This window comes from Monodon monoceros, unplaced genomic scaffold (assembly GCF_005190385.1).
Source record: "Monodon monoceros isolate NGI ecotype Baffin Bay Population unplaced genomic scaffold, NGI_Narwhal_1 Super_Scaffold_5, whole genome shotgun sequence".
Classification (NCBI taxonomy): Eukaryota; Metazoa; Chordata; class Mammalia; order Artiodactyla; family Monodontidae; genus Monodon; species Monodon monoceros.
In genome coordinates this window covers 29876245-29895413 of record NW_021703782.1, presented here as the reverse complement: position 1 = coordinate 29895413, position 19169 = coordinate 29876245, and the positions used below count along the sequence as shown (strand labels likewise).

The 19169-nt window shown below is 41.6% G+C and overlaps 1 protein-coding gene across 1 annotated transcript; it reads right to left on the bottom strand.

Annotated features, from left to right (window-relative positions):
- Positions 1-4784: 4784 nt before the first annotated feature.
- Positions 4785-18833, bottom strand: ISCA1 (iron-sulfur cluster assembly 1). Its single transcript, XM_029203804.1, has 5 exons — positions 18661-18833; positions 13170-13244; positions 11807-11860; positions 8993-9098; positions 4785-7536 (listed from the first exon to the last, which is right to left on the bottom strand). Exons 1-5 carry the CDS (start codon positions 18739-18741, stop codon positions 7388-7390), a joined length of 465 nt encoding a protein of 154 aa, XP_029059637.1. The 5' UTR covers positions 18742-18833; the 3' UTR covers positions 4785-7387.
- Positions 18834-19169: the final 336 nt, after the last annotated feature.

Below are 19169 nucleotides of genomic sequence, written 5' to 3'. Positions count from 1 at the left end.
GAGAATAAAATACCTAGGAATAAACCTACCTACACAGGTAAAAGACCTGTATTCAGAAATCTATAAGACACTGATGAAAGAAATCAAAGATGACACAAACAGATGGAGAGATAGAATGTTCTTGCATTGGAAGAATCAATATTGTGAAAATGACTATACTACCCAAAGCAATCTACAGATTCAATGCAATCCCTATCAAATTACCAATGGCATTTTTTACAGAACTAGATCAAAAAATCTTAAAATTTGTATAGAAACACAAAAGACCATGAATAGCCAAAGCAATCTTGAGGGAAAAAAAAAGGAGCTGGAGGACAGACTCCCTGACTTCAGACTATACTACAAAGCTACAGTAATCAAGACAATATGGTACTGGCACAAAAACAGAAATATAGATCAATGGAACAGTAGAGAAAACCCAGAGATAAACCCATGCACCTATGGTCAACTAATCTATGACAAAGGAGGCAAGGATATACAATGGAGAGAAAACAGTCTCTTCAATAAGGGGTGCTGGGAAAACTGGACAGCTACATGTAAAAGATGAAATTAGAACACTCCTTGGCACCATAAACAAAAATAAACTCAAAATGGATTAAAGACCTAAATGTAAGACCGGACACTATAAAACTCTTAGAGGAAAACATAGGAAGAACTCTCTTTGACATAAATCACAGCAAGATCTTTTCTGACCCACCTCCTAGAGTAATGGAAATAAAAACAAAAATAAACAAATGGGACCTAATTAAACTCAAAAGCTTTTCCACAGCAAAGGAAACTGTAAACAAGACGAAAAGACAACCCTCAGAATGGGAGAAAATATTTGCAAACGAATCAACGGACAAAGGATTAATCTCCGAAACATATAAACAGCTCATGCAGCTCAATATTAAAAAAAGAAACAACCCAATCAAAAAATGGGCAGAAGACTTAAAGAGATATTTCTCCAAAGAAGACATACAGATGGCCAAGAGGCAAATGAAAAGCTGCTAAACATCAATAATTATTAGAGAAATGCAAATCAAAACTATAATGAGGTATCACCTCACACTGGTTAGAATGGGCATCATCAGAAAATCTCCAAACAACAAATGCTGGAGAGGGTGTGGAGAAAAGGGAACCCTCCTGCACTGTTGGTGGGAAGGTAAATTGATAGAGCCACTATGGAGAACAGTATGGAGGTTCCTTAAAAAAACTAAAAATAGAACTACCATATGACCCAGTAATCCCACTACTGTGCATACACCCTGAGAAAACCATAATTCAAAAAGAGACATGTACCACAATGTTCACTGCAGCACTATTTACAATAGCCAGGACATGGAAGTAACCTAAGTGTTCATCAACAGATGAATGAAGAATATGTGGCACATATATACAATGGAATATTACTCAGCCATAAAAAGAAACGAAATTGAGTTATTTGTAGTGAGGTGGATGCACATAGAGTCTGTCATAGAGTGAAGTAAGTCAGAAAGAGCAAAACAAATACTGTATGCTAACATATATACGGAATCTAAAAAAAGAAAAAGTGGTTCTGAAGAAACTAGGGACAGGACAGGAATAAAGATGCAGATGTAGGGAATGGACTTGAGGACATGGGGAGGGGGAAGGGTAAGCTGGGATGAAGTGAGAGAGTGGCATTGACATACATACACTACCAAATGTAAAATAAATAGCTAGTGGGAAGCAACTGCAAAGCACAGGGAGCCCAGCTTGGTGCTTTTTGACCACATAGACGGGTGGGATAGGGAGGGTGGGAGGGAGATGCAAGAAGGAGGGGATATGGAGATATGTTTATACATATAACTGATTCACTTTGTTATACAGCAGAGACTAACGCAACAATGTAAAGCAATTATACTCCAATAAAGATGTTAAAAAAACCAAAAAAAGACACATGCACCCCAATGTTCATTGCAGCATTATTTACAGTAGCAGGTCATGGAAGCAACCTTAATGCCCATCGACAGACAAATGGATGGAGAAGATGTGGTACATATATACAATGGAATATTACTCAGCCATAAAAAGGAACGAAACTGGGTCATTTGTAAAGATGTGGATGGACCTAGAGACTGTCGTACAGAGAGAAGCCAGTCAGAAAGAGTAAAACAAGTATCATATATTAATGCATATATGTGGAATCTAGAAAAATGGTACAGATGAACCGGTTTGCAAGGAAGAAGTAGAGACACAGATGTAGAGAACAAATGTATGGACACCAAGGGTGGAAATGGGGGTGGGGGTGGGGGTGGGATGAACCGGGAGATTGGGATTGACATTATACACTAGTATGTATAAAACAGATAACTAATAAAAACCTGCTGTATAAAAAATAAAATAAAATTCAAAAAAAAAGCACAATGAGATCTTAGTTTAGAAAAAAATGACATGGTAGTGCTACTTGAGGCAAAGAAAATCACATTGATTTTAAGAAGAAAATAAAAACACAAAATAGGGCTTCCCTGGTGGCGCAGTGGTTGAGAGTCCGCCTGCCGATGCAGGGGATACGGGTTCGTGCCCCGGTCAGGGAAGATCCCACATGCTGCGGAGCGGCTAGGCCCGTGAACCATGGCCGCTGAGCCTGCGCGTCCGGAGCCTGTGCTCCGCAACGGGAGAGGGCACAACAGTGAGAGGCCCACGTACCACAAAAAAATTTTAAAAAACACAAAATATTTTTTAAAATCTCATAAATGTGGAATAAACAAAGTTGTCACTGCCAGTATTCAATCTGGAAAAGGAATTGGCCACATAGAGAAACAATATGGTGAAGTTTATATTGTTGTCCTTAACTGGCAAACTTTTTTTAAATAAATAAATTTATTTATTTTTGGCTGCATTGGGCCTTCGTTGCTTGGCTCGGGCTTTCTTTAGTTGTGGCAAGCAGGGGCTACTCCTCGTTGCTGTGTGTGGGCGTCTCACTGTGGTGGCTTCTCTTGTGGTGGAGCACGGGCTCTAGGCATGCATGGGCTTCAGTAGTTGTGGCACGAAGGCTTTAGTAGTTGTGGCTCACGGGCTCTAGACTGCAGGCTCAGTAGTTGTGGCACAGGCTTAGTTGATCCGTGGCATGTGGGATCTTCCTGGAGCAGGGATCGAACCCGTGTCCCCTGCACTGGCAGGCGGATTCTCAACCACTGCGCCAACAGGGAAGCCCTTAACTGTCAAACTTAGTAGCCAAGCCTTCTTGTCCTGTACAAGGCAATACATTTCTTTACGATTTCCAAAAGAAACTGAATGAGTTGTTTTGTTCTGGTCTTAATAGACTGTTTTTTTTGTTTGTTTTTGTAGGAGTTTTAGATTTATAGGAAAATTGAGTGTAAACTACAGAGAGTTCCTATAACCCTCCCCACTCCCAGTTCCCTATCATTAACATCTTGTGTTAATGTGATACCTTTGTTGTAATTGATGTGACAGTGTTGACACGGTATTATCAGCTAAAGTCAATAGTTTCATTAGAGTTCATCCCTGTTGTTCTATATTCCTTGAGTTTTGACAAACATGTAACGACACGTATCCACCATTATAGTATCATTCAGAGTAGTTTCACTGCCCTAAAAATCCTCCGTGCTCTGTTTATTCATTCTTCCCTCCCCCCAAGCCCCTGGCCACCACGGATCTTTTTACTGTCTCTATAGTTTTGTCTTTTCCAGAACGTCATCAAGTTGGAATCATACAGGATGTAGCCTTTTCAGGTAGGCTTAAAACTTAGTAATATGCATTTATGTGTCTTCCAGGTCTTTTCATGGCTTTATTATCTGGAAGTACCAGTTTGTTTATCCACTCACCTGTTAAGAATGTGGGTTTGGTTTTTAATCATAGGTTCAGTTTTAATCAACTTTAAGTGGTTAATGATAAACCTCCAGGTATGCTTGTACAATGAAGATCCGGGGTGAAAGTAAAGGGAAGCAACAACGAAGTGGATTAAAGGTTGGAAACAGCCTATTACCTTTGAAAGTACTATTCTGACTTTAAAAAAGAAAAAATGCCAAAACCAAAAAAAAAACCCTTCTTATTCCCGTATTCTTTCATCTTTATTATACAATGAAAATACCTGAATATGATGAATTCATTTTCTGTTTGTAGATGCACCAAATCCATTTTAATTATTACAATTCACGTAATACATAGTTATTATGAAAAAAACTAGAAAATGCAGGTTGGCAAAAATAAGAAAATTTAAGATACCATAATTCTATACATTACCTGTTTGTATAACTGTTTGTATGCCTGTGCATATTCTTTCATATTTTTCCATGCATTTGTGTATATGCATACACCATATAAAATTCATTTCAGTGGATGCACTGTTCAGCTGATTCTTATTATTCCCAGTAGTTATGTTCTACAAAGTAACTACCAACAGTGAATTCTAGAATACTGAACCATTGCTCCTAGAGGAAATACAGGGTTGGGTTCCTGGGAGCCTTTGATCACCACATTTTCACCAACGGATCAACACATAATTTAGAAGTTACAAATCAATTTTAACAAGCAGGCAGACTCACAACTAGGGAATCTTCAAATAATAAGGATTGACTGGATGTATGCCAAAATCAAGCACGCTGGTTTTTTTTGTTTTTTTTTGCGGTACGCGGACCTCTCACTGTTGTGGCCTCTCCCGTTGCGGAGCACAGGCTCCGTACGCGCAGGCTCAGTGGCCATGGCTCACGGGCCCAGCCGCTCCGCGGCATGTGGGATCTTCCCGGACCAGGGCACGAACCCGTGTTCCCTGCATCGGCAGGTGGACTCTCAACCACTGCGCCACCAGCGAAGCCCTCTTAGATACCTTTTTAGAAGGGCACCTGCAGTCTCGGCTCTTATCGTGACATGCAGTGCAGCCTAACTGCGAGGGGCACAGGGCTGGAGCCAGATGGTGTGGGGTGTCATCCTGACTTGGCCACTTATCACTTTGCCTTAGGTCAACTATTTTGTCCATGCCATATTTGTTTCTCATCTACGAAAACGACAGTCATCAGACCTACTTCACTGGGTTGCAGTGAAGACTGTTAATTAGAACAGTTCCTGGCATGTAGCAAGTATGGAATAAATGCTATTAGCAACACTTACCCTATTCTTTTCATTGGTGTCTGTCTCATTTGTCAATGCTAAGATCTTTCAGAGACGGTCTCTGGTTATCTGTGAAGCCTAAGGGATGGCAGAGAGCAGGTGCTCACAAATATGCCTGAAGGTAACTACCGCAGGGAGATGAACATAAAGCTCAGACGACAGAATTGGAAAAAGCATTCCCTACCGGGAATAACAACATGTGAGAAAGTAAGGATGAAATTTGCGTGGGACGCTGTAGGAGCAGCTTGGATGAGGTGAATGACCCTTATAGTGAAAAAGGGAGAAAGGCGATACAGAAGGAGAAAGGGAATGAGGACTCTGGAGCCCAGAGCAATCTGAAATGGTCTGTCAGTGGGCTGCAAGGGGACCCCAACAACTAAAAGAGTGGATGCAACAGAATCGGGTGGGGAAAATCCTGGCAGCAGGGAGACTGGTTAGAAAAATAGAACATTACTTATTAGTAGCAACAATGGCTGCTATTCACAAACCCTGCTCTCTTAAAAGAAAAGGCAATTTTATGATCACAAAGAGGCTACATTTTCTTTTTATTGGCAACTCAATCTACATATATACAGTATTGCACAAATTATAAGTGGGTTGACAGTTATATTAATACAAATTCATGAGCATTTACATAAAGCTACTGCTCTAGGTTTTGGTGCATTTTGTGCCTGGTATTTTAGTAAATATGACAAACATAAAGGAACTCAGCTACTGCAATTCATAAGAATTGGCTTTCAAAAAAAGCAAATATGTCACCTCACAGAACACTTAATACGTCAAACCCAGGAAAATCAATAACTAAATGACAAAAGGAACACTGTTAAAGAAAAGTTGGTGATAAAATGTCAGGTTAAAGGGCGTCCCTGGTGGCGCAGTGGTTGAGAGTCCGCCTGCCAATGCAGGGGACACTGGTTCGTGTCCCGGTCCGGAAAGATCCCACATGCCGTGGAGCGGCTGCGCCCGTGAGCCATGGCCGCTGACCCTGCGTGTCCGGAGCCTGTGCTCCGCAACAGGAGAGGCCACAGCAGTGAGAGGCCCGCGTACCGCAAAAAAAAAAAAAAAAAAAAAAGTCAGGTTAAAATATTAGGCTTAAAAATTTTAGCAATTGGACTTAGGACCCAGAGTGTACACACCGTATTGGGAATTATAAGAAAAGATCCCCATGTTCTGCTTCACAATTACTACTACCTTCCAAAAGAACAGTTCTGGGTGGCTACAATGTCTTCTTCCCTGCTAGTATAAACGACTGTTCCACAGTCCTGGTGAAACAAGATGGTAATTCACATAAATGGGATTTAAAATAAGATTCTTTTCACCCCAAATAAAATAAAACTAAATATACTCTCCAAACTACAGAGAAATCTCATCCAAATGTTCACCAGATAAAGAAGCCAGACCACCCGTTTACCTTCACTGACTGCCTCGGAGCGCAGGGCTGGCGTGTCACCTACAAGATGGGGAGATGTGGGTGGTCCTGGCTGTGCCCCTACCCAGCCTGCAGTGTGAGGGGGGACAAAAGCCCTTCAGCTTCCCAGGGTATAGAACTGAGGGGATGGGCTAGATGGCTTTTAAGAGACCTTCTGATTAAAAGGATCTAAGTCCGCTTGAGATCCCATATCCGAGCAGACGCTTAGGGTGGGCAAAAGAAATGGACTTAAAAACAGGTGGGTGAAGTATTTATCTTTTGATCCCATCACTCAGAACTATTCTGCACTACAGTTAAGGAAATCTCTGTCCAATACTTTAATGGCTGGGGATGCTGCAGGGTAAGCAAATGAGGTATCAGACAATGAAGTTTTAGATAAAAATGTAGAAACGCTGTGCCCAGTTTGGGTAGAAAACAATGCACCACCACACCGCACCAGGAGTCAAGACTTCCTGTCTCTGAATTTTAAAATCCATCTTGTTGGGAGATGTACGTTCAATCCTTTCAAAAGATCTACCAATCTACACCTATTAAGAATATGTTTTCTGAAATTCCCCCAGGAAGGCAACTTCCATGAAACTAGCTCTAACAGAAAGGATGCAGGAAGGAGAATTTACTTGCAGCGTAAAACTTTTTTTCTTTACAGATCAGAAAAACGACACAAAGAGAGCAACAGATTCTCATTTTCTGTCCCCTATAAAGGACACAAGTATCAATTCTTCTGGAATCTAACACACTGGCTTCATTTTCAAATGCATCACTTTATTTTCCTTGTAAGGCAGCCACATGTTACAAACCTTAAGCATGCGACAGTCCTATGACTTCTTCAATAAGCCGTAGAGCTTCCACAGCTCTCCTGGGGCCTACAGCCCGAGCAGTCCTGAGGAGTCAAATATTAAAGCTTTCTCCACAGCCACATGTTCCTTTGATGTTTGGGTTATTGAACACAAACTCACTGGATAATTTGTCTTCAACATAGTCCATTTCTGTTCCTAAAAGTGTTAGCTGTGCTTTCTTCTCGATGAACACTCTGACTCCTGGGGGAGAAGAAAACATGAGTCATATAAAGCCTGCCATCCCATGGAACCTGCTGATTCAAAGCACAACTGAACTTCAAATAGTAACCACTAACAAACGTCAAACAAGAGGCTTTTGAATCTGTCTTATTATTTCCTTTAAGGGATGCAGTGCTCAGTTTTCTGTCCCCTTTCCTACACAATAATCTATGTCAAAAACAATTGTATTAGGCTAGACAGTTGTGAACAGCAAATTCCATGACAATTCTGTGTAAAACTAGAATTTGCCTTTCTTCGCTATACTTCAATTTGCTACATGAAGAAAATGTGTATATTCTCAGTAAGAGTTCTGTAAAGATGGAGTCAATGAGATTAACGAAAATCCTGAAATGACATTTGTACACACAACACACTGCCAAGCCTAGAGAAACACAAAGGACTATGATATAATGGGCTAGTTTAATAAGACTAAATCATGAATCAGTACAAGCAGTTCTGTTTTTCTGCTTATGGGCCAGAAAACTGATAATAACATAACTCCCTAGTTATCTCTACCTAACTAGTTGGTAGAGGTGGGAGCCTTCATAAATACTAATGGATTAAGAAAGCTTTCTTCCTTATAAAAAACTGCATCATTACTTAAATATGAACTATCTTTATTAGATCTCTTCTTTAAGATGAACACTTTCAGGTTTAAGATACTTTTACATATTGATTTTAAAAATAATATATTAACAAATGTCTTTATTGATCAGTAACTTAAGTGCAATAAAAAGAATACACATCAAGAACCCATGAAAACTGGCTAATGGCGCACACAAAGCCAGTGCTGCAGAACCCATGCACGCTGAAACTCCCCTGAGGTTGTGGCAGTATTTATTTTGTTTTAAATAGATTCTATCAGATTACTGGGTAGGGGCAGGGACTGGGGGGGAGGGGCAAAATATAATTAAAGCACTGCAATTTTTACTGAAATTTGGAAATAGACTCTTCTAAAGCAGGAAATGACATTACTTATTTGACACAGAGGCTTCACACCAAAGTGGCTGGTTCATTCTGAAGTGTTATCATCTTAAAATCTTTCTGCACACAATGATAACCTTTCATAACTGAAACAAATAAACAAGTTTATCCAATAATCTATCACTTAGTTACTAAGAGCACAGCCTCTGGAGTGAACTTGATTGGGTTCAAATGTTCATAAGGCCACTTACTGGCTGTGTGACCTTAGGCAAACATATTTAATCTCTCAGTGCCTCAGTTTCTTCATCTGCAAAATGGGGACGATACAGTACCATTCTCATTTAGTTGCTGTGTATAAATTAGTTAATATATGAGAGCCCGTCGAACCATGCCTCCCTTACAGTGAGCACTATATACACCCTTCTTACTATTATCATCATTACTCTCCATGCTACACAAGGCTAAGCATTTTAGGGAGAAGAAAGTGTCCAGAAAAAGTCTGCGTAAAACTCACCATCTTGAACAACTTCCTCATCAGAGTCTCCTTTTGTCTTTGTATATTCCAGAGTGTAGGAAAGGCCATTACAACCCCTGGTTCGGACACCAACTTTCACACCAACCTGAAAAGGCATTGTAAAAATAAACTTAGTTTTAATGTAGTACAGATTAAACAGTTATAGTAATAAAAGCCCTATTTGATAATATTCATTTCTTCAAAAGCTAAAAGATAAATATTAGATTTCTGGCTATAAATAGTCCCTTTAGGAAGTATAAGCAGAATGGGAAACTAGCATTTAAAAAATTTAACTACTGTACAAATATCATTACAACATTGGCAGGGATCCAAAAAGAATAAAAACCAATTATATACGAAGAAAGAAATACAGAGGGAACACTGCACCCTAAAACTACAGTCACCAGTACCCTAAAAATGAGCTTGTGTGTTTTTTCCTATTTTCTTTCAGTCTTTGTCTCATATATAATCTAAACATGGGTTTTTTTTGGCCGTGCCACACCGCTTGTGGGATCTTAGTTCCCTAACCAGGGATTGAACCCATGCCCCTGGCCATGAAAGCTCAGAGTCCTAACCACTGGACTGCCAGGGAATTCCCTAAACATAGTTTTTATTAGAGCAGAAATAAAAAATTTATTCTCTGCTTTGTTTTTTTCCCACTTAAGACATCATTTTCCCATGCAATTAGCTTTTGTAATTATCATTTGCAACTAATGCCTACATAATATTCCACTACACCTAAAGCATGTTTATTACTTAACCATTACTATTAACCATTTCTTCTGGGAATAACATTTTTAAGGGAAGAGTTTTAATTCCAAAACTGAATAATCACCTTTTTTTAAAAAAAAAAAAAAAAAAAAAGGAAAAAAATATCTGATGGCAGAGATGACTACCTAAGAAAACTGGACTTTCTCAAAAATGTTTTTGCTCCACCTCACCATGTGAGATGTTCCCAGGATATTTCCCTATGGTTAGGTTCACCAAGGTTCATAGGTCATCACCTGGCAATCACATTGCCTCTATGTGACATGGGGCCTTAATTCTGTAAACTTTCTCAAGTGCCAGAAAGCAAAAGACTGCAGTCAACACAGACGTTAAGAAGTTTAAAAAGTGACCAAACAGCACTTTTAAAATACCAATGTCTACCTCAATGTAGTTTTCTAACAATATCTACCCAATTTCTGTCTATTCTTGAGTCCTATCTGCTTTTTCGTGTGCATATACAGCATTATCATAAGAAGTATCATTTTAGCAAGCAGATCCTGATTCCCTGAACAGCAGTAACATGTGCTAGCTCCAGGAAAGCAAACATAAAGTGGGAAGACACCTGATGAAGAGCATGAGTTAGATGTTAAGATGTTTGGTGGTTTTGATGAGTTGAAGCATTCAGAGTATTCTCTTCTGTCTTCAAACAAGGAGACAGAACTATAGCTTTATTCACCTTCACAGTGACAGCTTAGAGAATGTGTGAGGGAATTTCACATATTCAACATGATAAATAATAAAGTGCCTGGCTGAAATTCTGGAGCACACGTCATAAATACTTGTTTAACTTAGTTTTTATCTTTGCAAATAGGAAGACTCAAACAAGCAGGAAGTCCAACTATTAGGAATAGAGAGACACTTAAAGAGTATGTGAAAATACAGCTTTAGGTAACTGGAGTTTGGAAAAGGGATTGCTTATGCCACAAATGACACCTGAAGAAGTGTTTGCTCAACCCTTTTCATGTCAAAACGAACAAACATCCCTCAACTCTACAAAAGTGAAATTGTGTCAACTGGTCAATTTACACTCTAGTCATTAGTCTACCCAAATTTAGTTGGAATTGAGTTGGAACACTGATATACTTAGATTTAATAATTCTTAGGGGGAAGATGATCGAACTCCTGTTACACTGTAATACAGGTTGTACAATGGAACTTAGAAACTACTCTGTAGTCTAATTATTGAATATTAATAGTCTTGGAAGTCATTTACAGTATCCCTTAGGCAGTGAAGAATGTGCTAAGATTAAGATGGTACGCACACCCCTTGCCCAACGATTCTACATCTAAGAATACAGCTTATGTAGATGAAATAAGCTATGACTACAGGTCCAGAACAACGGGCCTGACACACTACAGATGCTAAATATTTGTTGAATAATGTTTGTGGAAGCACTGAATGAGAACAACCCAAAAGACCTTTAATATGAGAGCCTGGCTAGATAAACTTGTTCAACGGAATACACTAGTATATGCAGCCATAAAGAGAATAAGGATCTTTATGTAAGGATATGGAAAGATCTTCAAGCTATACTATTAGGGGCAAAGCAAAGTGCAACCACAGTGTGTGTGGTATGTTCTCACCTAAATAGGAAAAGAGACACACACGCAAATGTAACAAGCAAAGTCTAGGCCAGTGGTTCCCCTCAGGGAATTAGTTTTGGTTGTCACAACTCTGGCACAGGCCAGAGATTCTGCTAAACATCCTGCAATCCACTCCCAACAAGGACTATCCAGTCCAAAACATCAACAGTGCTGAGGCTGAGAAACCTTGGTCTAGGTAATAAAATGCACAGATGATCTGTGCAAGGACACGAAGAGGCAGCCTCCTGGAAGGGAGAATGAATAAAGAATGTGGGGCGAGAGAGTGACTTCCTTTTCATAACACCCTGTTGTGTTACTTGCATTTAAAAATCATGAGCATTTTTTACTTTTTAAATAAAAACCCCTAATTAATGAAAGCACACTGTTTATCACAAGATAAATTCATTGTGAAAATACAACTTCAATTTTTTACTGAATATTTGTCTGATTGGTTTTACTTACGTGTTCAGGCTTATCTTTAAGAAGCTGTTTTATCTTGTTTACTGCTGAAGGTGTCTGAAAAAAGGGAAGGTTATTAAGTTGTTAGTTACAAACTTTGCCTTCTTTAGCCTTATATTTCCTAGTATTTAAGACAACTCAAGTCTATCTTTAGCAAATTCATGTGGTGAATTTATGTTCCATTCTCACCAGAGTACCTTGTGGATTTCATACACAAGCATATGAACTCTACTCAATTAAAAGCATTTTTAAAAATATCTACTAGCAACATCCTCTTCATCCCCTGCCCCCAACCCCCCAGTCAAGGTCAGCTCCCTGTCATAATCTCTGTGGTACTATCTACTCACATCACAAATATAATTTTTCTAGTCAGCATCTATTTCGAATTCCTACTTTATGCCCAGCAACAGGCACATTGCCTGACACACAGAAGGCACTCGACAGTCAATGAATGATATCAAGTACCACATTGGGAAAGCCAACCTTCAGGCATTTTTCCTATTGATCATTATTAACTCTATTGCTCATTCTGTTTACCCCAAATCTATTTCAGATCCATCAAAACGCACACCTAGAGGAAAAAGTGTTACCAGCATCAAATAACCCAGTGTGCCTCTCGTGCCAGTCCCACCAAATGTTCACAGAGATTGATTAACTGATTGATTTCGGCCGCGCGGCACGTGGGATCTTAGTTCCCCAACCAGGGATTGAACCTGCGCTCCTTGCATTGGAAGCACAAAGTCTTGATCACTGGGCCTCCAGGGAAGTCCCTATCCACAGAGATTATTACATCAGCATCTGAGCATCTAGATGATGCTCAGAACTAAGCTAGTCAATAATAGAAACAAGAACATGGAAGAGTTTTCAGGAGAAATGTTTAACCAAGCCCAGTTGTCCTCAAAAATAAGAAAACGTCTCAACGTACTTCATGCGTAGATCAGCATTACAAACCCCAATTTCCTGAGGAGGCTGTTAGGGAGAAAGCCTGTCCCAGGGCATTCCTGGCCCACTTCCTAGCTGTGTCCCAGCCCATTACTTGGCTTAAACAGGGATAAAAGTCCCTCTTCCTCAGGATTCTTGTGAAGATTAAACGAACGAATTCATGAAAAGCATTTAGAATAGCGCCAGGAACAGAGAGCTCAACATAAGCCAGCTATTATTATAACAATGAGAATATATTATCATGAAGAGATCATGTCCTTCCTACGTTTTGTTTCACTAGCTCCTCTAGCTGGCAATGCTGAGCCGGTCCTCCAGTTTTCTATACAGGCATTTTCCTGGTTTGTGAAATCTCAGAGTGGACATTATGACCTACAACTAGGTAGTAATCATAGCCAGAACTCAAGCCTGTGCTGGGGGTACAGACCTGATGGATGGCCCGAGTGTGCTCTTTCACCCTGTCTGGTTGGGGCTTGGCCAGATGAAGATGCTGAAGCAGAGTCTGGACAAATTTAGAAAAGTCATGAAACCAATGTAAAAGGTTGAGACTATCATTAAAAAAACAAAAACAAAAACAGGGACTTCCCTGATGACGCAGTGGTTAAGAATCCACCTGCCAACACAGGGGACGTGGGTTCGATCCCTGGTCTGGGAAGATCTCACATGCCACGGAGCAACTAAGCCTGCGTACCACAACTACTGAAGCCCGCATGCCACAACTACTGAAGCCCGGGTGCCACAACTAATGAAGCCTGCACGCCTAGAGCCTGTGCCCCGCAACGAGAAGCCACCACAATGAGAAGCCCGCACACCGCAACGAAGAGTAGCCCCCGCTCGCCGCAACCAAAGAGAGTCCGTGCGCAGCAACGAAGACCCAACACAGCCAAAAAACAAAAACAAAAATCACAGAACAGTGCACTGCACTTGATAAACAGTGAAACTTTGATTCAGTTATTAACATACGGTGTGTATGTATTTCTTATTGTGTGTCACTTAAAAAAAAAAGTTAAATAAATCACTACCAGTGGGTGGTTTATAAAGGCCGTTTCCCACAGTTCTATCAGAACAGGAACCAAGCAGATCAACGACAGGGAATAGAATGGGGGGGTGGGGGGAAGGAGGAAATTCTGCAGAGAATTATTTTTATTTATTTATTTTTTAAGATCACAGTATGTTAACCTCAAATAGTTAGAGAGATATTAATGGAAAAAAATTTTTAAAAATGCTTAGTTACACTTCTAAATGATTACCAGTAAAAACTAGCTTTCCTAATTTTCATGGTGATATTTCCCATGTGAGTCCTGAAGAAATTAATCTAATTACTGTCAAATTACAATCAAAAGATTTCCAGTAAATTAAAAAAAAAAAGGCACAGCCGTGGGAAAATACTCACTGGAAGTCCAACCTGATGCGGAGCCTTGGTTTATTGCCAGCAGATGGGAGGTGTAAGCTCAGGGCACACATACCATGCTGCCCCATGTGTTTCTTTTCATTCTGACCAGGGACTGAACCTGGGCCATGGCAGTGAAAGCGCCGAATCCTATCCACTGGACCACCAGGGAACTCCCGAGTCTCATGTGACTTTCCAAATTATCTAATTTGGTTTTTACAAAAGCAATATATTTCTTTTCTCAACTCTTAGTAGAAAACACTTAAACAGCAAACAAAAGCAATTCATGGAGAGTGGTCCACTTACCACAAAGTGGTTGATGTTCAACATTTCATACTGAAAGGGGCTTAAGAGAAAAATTACCTGCGTGCCTGGGAACCAAAACATGTCTTAATTTCCTAGTGTCAGGCAATAATCCAATATACCCCACTGGGAGGAGTGTTACTGATGATGTATAACCCTGCTGAGAGCCCGCTTCAGGGTAAAGATATGGTCATTAGAACTTTCCAAGCAATGGATCTGAATTTCAGAACAAGTCAGAATGACTAAACAGGGGAATGTTTGGGACTTAAGATCATTCTGGGAAATAGTATAAAAACTTCAACAAAACAACATGCTGCAAGCCTAGCGGCCCTCCAATTTCAACATACTCCCCCAAACAACTAAGTTACCCATACCCACCCAAGAAAGTTATGTATAATCAATGAGTCTAATTCACCTGAGATTTGGCCAGTGAAATAAAATTCACGAGGCCCTTGAAACTCAATGAAATATTATTTCTCTCATATGTGTATCACAGAACAAGACATTCTTTCAAGTGAAAGAGTATCTTTGAGTGAGATATTTTGGCCTTAAAAAAAAAAAAGACTTCTAGTCTGTTTTTGTGGTTGAAATTATGGGAGAAGGCACTGCAGATAAACGAATCTTTTGACTACTTCATAGCAACATACTTTTACTCTATCCAATGCCATAGCGTTTCTATTCCTTGTAGCAGAAACTTTCCATCCTCAATACTGTATTTCCTTAGTCAGTCCCCAGGCAATTTTCATTTTTTGCTGTTTAAGGAAACAAGATTAAAACCCGAAGTTAACTCCACGATTATGTATACTAAACATGAGCCAACAACTACAACCTAGTTTCGTTTCCTTGTAAATCTGGCATTTTAAGGTTTAAAAGATGGTAGATAAAGGGCAGCCAATGAATAAATTTCAGTATATTTTGTTTGAGTCATTCTTTAACAGCTATGGCATTATGATGCTGTTTCCCTTTTGTCTTTGCCTATTCCTGTACATGCAGGTAATCATAGTATATATTCACAATTTTGTAGCCTACTTTTGAAAGTTTAACATGCTACTCACTTGATACATAGTAACATACATATATACTCAAGTTTCTTGAGTACTTTCTAGGTGCTTAATGGTTTATATGCATCATCTTTTTATTCTTTCAGTTCTGTGATTTAGGTATTAAAGATTAAATAATTTGCACAGGGCTAGTAAGTCAAAGAATTAAGAGTTATGACTCCCAAACCTTTAAAAAAAAATCATTACTTGCAATGACTACATATCTCGCCAACAGGATTTACTCTTACTTATTTAACTGGCCTTTCACTGTTAGACATTCAGGCTACTTCCAATTGTTTCCTGTGTAACGCCCCTTAAATTGCCTCCATATACCAATCTTACAGCTTGGTCACTGTTCCAAAGGACTTCTGGGGCTACTCCTTCAATGAATAAACACCTCCTTGAGCCCCCATGTATTTAACATCATATTGTTTCCAGACCCTTCTCAACCAGGAGCTGCTAGAAATTAAGCCCTAAGGTACCCATTGTATGTAACGAATTAACTTCTCTCTTGTGCATCAAGAATGATGCTGGCTATGTACCATTAATCTTCACATCTTTGGTTGAGCTTTAGGACAGTTGTGGGTATATCCCTAACCCTAATTAGGGCTGCAATGATTCTGCTTTGTACAACAATGGAAATAAAGGCCTCTGCCTGCAGTGTAGTGTTAAATCTTCAAGTTCTTCAGTCATATTTTACTCTGGCTCCTATACATACAATTCCATTCGCAATTCCTGGGTCTGCAGGGAAGTAGGGAAGGGGGATGTCATCCTCCTTGGATGAAGGGTACTGACTTTGATGTGGTGGGTTGAAACCTTATTCTATCAAGGACCCACCCCTGGTTGCATAAAAGTGCCTGTGACCAGTCTTTGAAGTCTTTCTCTCCAGCAAGCCACCAATCCTCTCCTGGATTAACATCAGTTAACACAGGTAATTTGGCTCTGAAAACATGGAATCATGCTTTTATTTCATCAATACCTTTTCCTAACCTCTCACTGACTAGACTGCACAGGTACAGCACTTCTCAAAGGTTGCAACATGTTGAATTCCTGATGTCTAAATTTATATACTTAGCTAACATTCATCATTTCTTCTTACCCGTTTCATTGATCTCATTTCATTTGCTCTCATCTGTCTTCACTCATTAGTCCTTTGATGATTTCACTGCTTTTGCACTTAAATGAACATGGTGTTAAACGTTTGCAAAAACACTTGAAAATTAAGCACAGATACATGCATGCCAGTGTGTTAAGACTAGGAACACATGCCAGGATTAAAATAACTGCAAGCCTGCTACCACAGACCTTTGATGGAAAGAAACAGGGATGTGCGTTGGCACCAGCTAAGATCACAGGGAAAGGGACTAAAGTCCGCTAGACAGTTAAGGAGGATAAATTCAGACAATGAACTCCTGCATGCTAATTGGAAATGTTGATCAAAGGCAACACAGAGCCCTTGTGAACTGAGAACTGACATGACAAAGCAGTGCTGGTAGCAGAATTGGCTTGGTAAGCCAGGACAGGTAATGAAGCATAAAGGAGCAAGCATGGATTGAGAGCAGGTCTGAGAAAGTGGGCTGGGTTATTGTTCCTAGTAATTTCTAGAGGTGCCAAAGGTCTGGCCCATGACTGTGTCCCAAGAGGGTGGGAAACGTAGGTCTTAAATGTCTGATGACTAAGTAGGAATGGAGAGAAAGGGTATGACCCATGCCAAATGGTGGAGAAAGAAAAGGCAAAAAAGTGTCTCCACACTTTCTGACTCTTCCTGGCTCTATCAGTACCAGTGGTAGAATTCTTTTGATTTCTGAATAATTTTTACTGAGATTGAAAGGAGACGCAAAGTATGAGTAGTGCTTTCTAGTTCTTATGATTTCAAATCTTGGATAATTCTAAGATTTAACAGTGTATCTTTCAGACAGGAAAATGGGCTTGATGGTACAGAAAAAAGGAATGTAGAATACAGTATCACATAAAAACAGGATAACCTCCTTATGCACCTAAAACAGTGACCCATTATAAAAATATATTCTTCCACCTGATCATGACTTTCTCCTGTTTTGCTGAAACGAACTTTCCGGCAACAGGCCTTCTCATGGCATTAAATTGAACGGAATCCATGATTCAATTTAATCTGTTTTCCCCAGTCTTCAGGAATTGAATGTTTGCACAAAGGCTTCTTTACCAAGAGTGGGGTGTGTGTGAGAAGAATGCTGAACTGATAAGATTTCCTATGAAATTAATCTTTCAAAACTGCAAATAGTGACTGCTTAATGGACAGGGGGTTTTCTTTTGGGGCCAGGTGTTTTGGAGCTACATAGAAAGTGACGGTTGCACAATACTGTGAATGTACTAAATGCCACCGAATCGAACGCTTACAAGTGGTTACTTTTATGTGAATTTAAAACACAAAACTGTGCAGTACGTCGGGGATCCAGCATGCACAGTAAGTTCTGTAAGTATCTGCAGCAAGCTTCCTTTGAGTGTGTTTGACCTTTCACCCAGAGACCGCTGTAAACTCACTCAGGGTGGAAATTTATCCTTCTTTGTCCTTTGTTAGAGCCACGGCCTAGGGCCCCTGGAGGCACAGAGTGCGTTTCAAAGCCTCTTCAACCCCAGACACCAGGAAGTAACCCTTTGTGCACTGCAGCCTTGATCTCTGCAAGGGGGTGGGCTTTGTTGTCTCCGCGCTCTCACCGGCGCTCCCGCATCACACTGTGGTCCTGCGGTCGGGCGAGGCTAGGCTCGGCTCTCCCCAAGCGCCACAAGGGTAGGAACCCTGGTTCATTCACCCAGCTGCGCCTGGCACCTGGCACTTCGACCTCTAAGTAACCCGCGACCTCAAACACCGCTGCCGCAGCAAGACCCTCCGCAACCCCAAGCTCCGGAAAAGCCGCGCCTGACCCCCAAGGGGCCGCGCTCGCGCCGCCCCTCCCCCCTCCGCACGCGGCGGCGCGCGGCCTGCTGGGAAACGTAGTTCCCGGGCGCCCGGCTCCCGAGGAGCAGCCCCGCCCGCGCTTGTTTATCTCCACAGCAGAGGCGAGTTGGGGGTGGGGACGATGCGGCGGCTGCGGAGCGGGCCAGGGGTCCCGCCGCCCGGCCGTGCTGTGCCCTGCCACCGTGCCCCCCTTCGCGGGGGCGAAGGTGAACCAATATAATGGGCCCGGTCGCGCGCCCCAGCCACTCACCAGGGTGAGGGCGGCCCGGGTGGGCTGCAGCTTCCTCTTGCTCACAGCCCGGACAGTGGCCCGGACTAACGAAGCCGACATCCTCGCCCTCCCGGCGCCCCGATACCTCGGGCCGGAACTCGGCCACCTCAGCCTCTCTCCATGGACACGGCGGGCGCATTGACGCCACAAGCTCCGGCGCACGGCGCCCTAGGCCCCGCCCCTCGTGGGCCCGCCCACGCCGTCGCCATTGGGCGGGCCGTATGAGTGACGGGCGTGGGGCGGGCCGTATGAGTGACAGGCGGAGAGCGTGGCTTGGCGCCCCGGCCGTGGTCATGTGACGCGGGGCACAGGGGTCGAGGGCAAGGTCGTAGCTCTGCGGCAGATCCACGCGCGCTGACTCAAGCCGGACTGGGGCACATGGAATGAACTCGGACTTGTGGACTCTGGAGGCGCGCCGTTCCACGCCCTGCCTTCTGGGCAAGGTGCTGCCCCGCCGCTTAAGAACTCAGAGGAGTCTACCGGCCGGG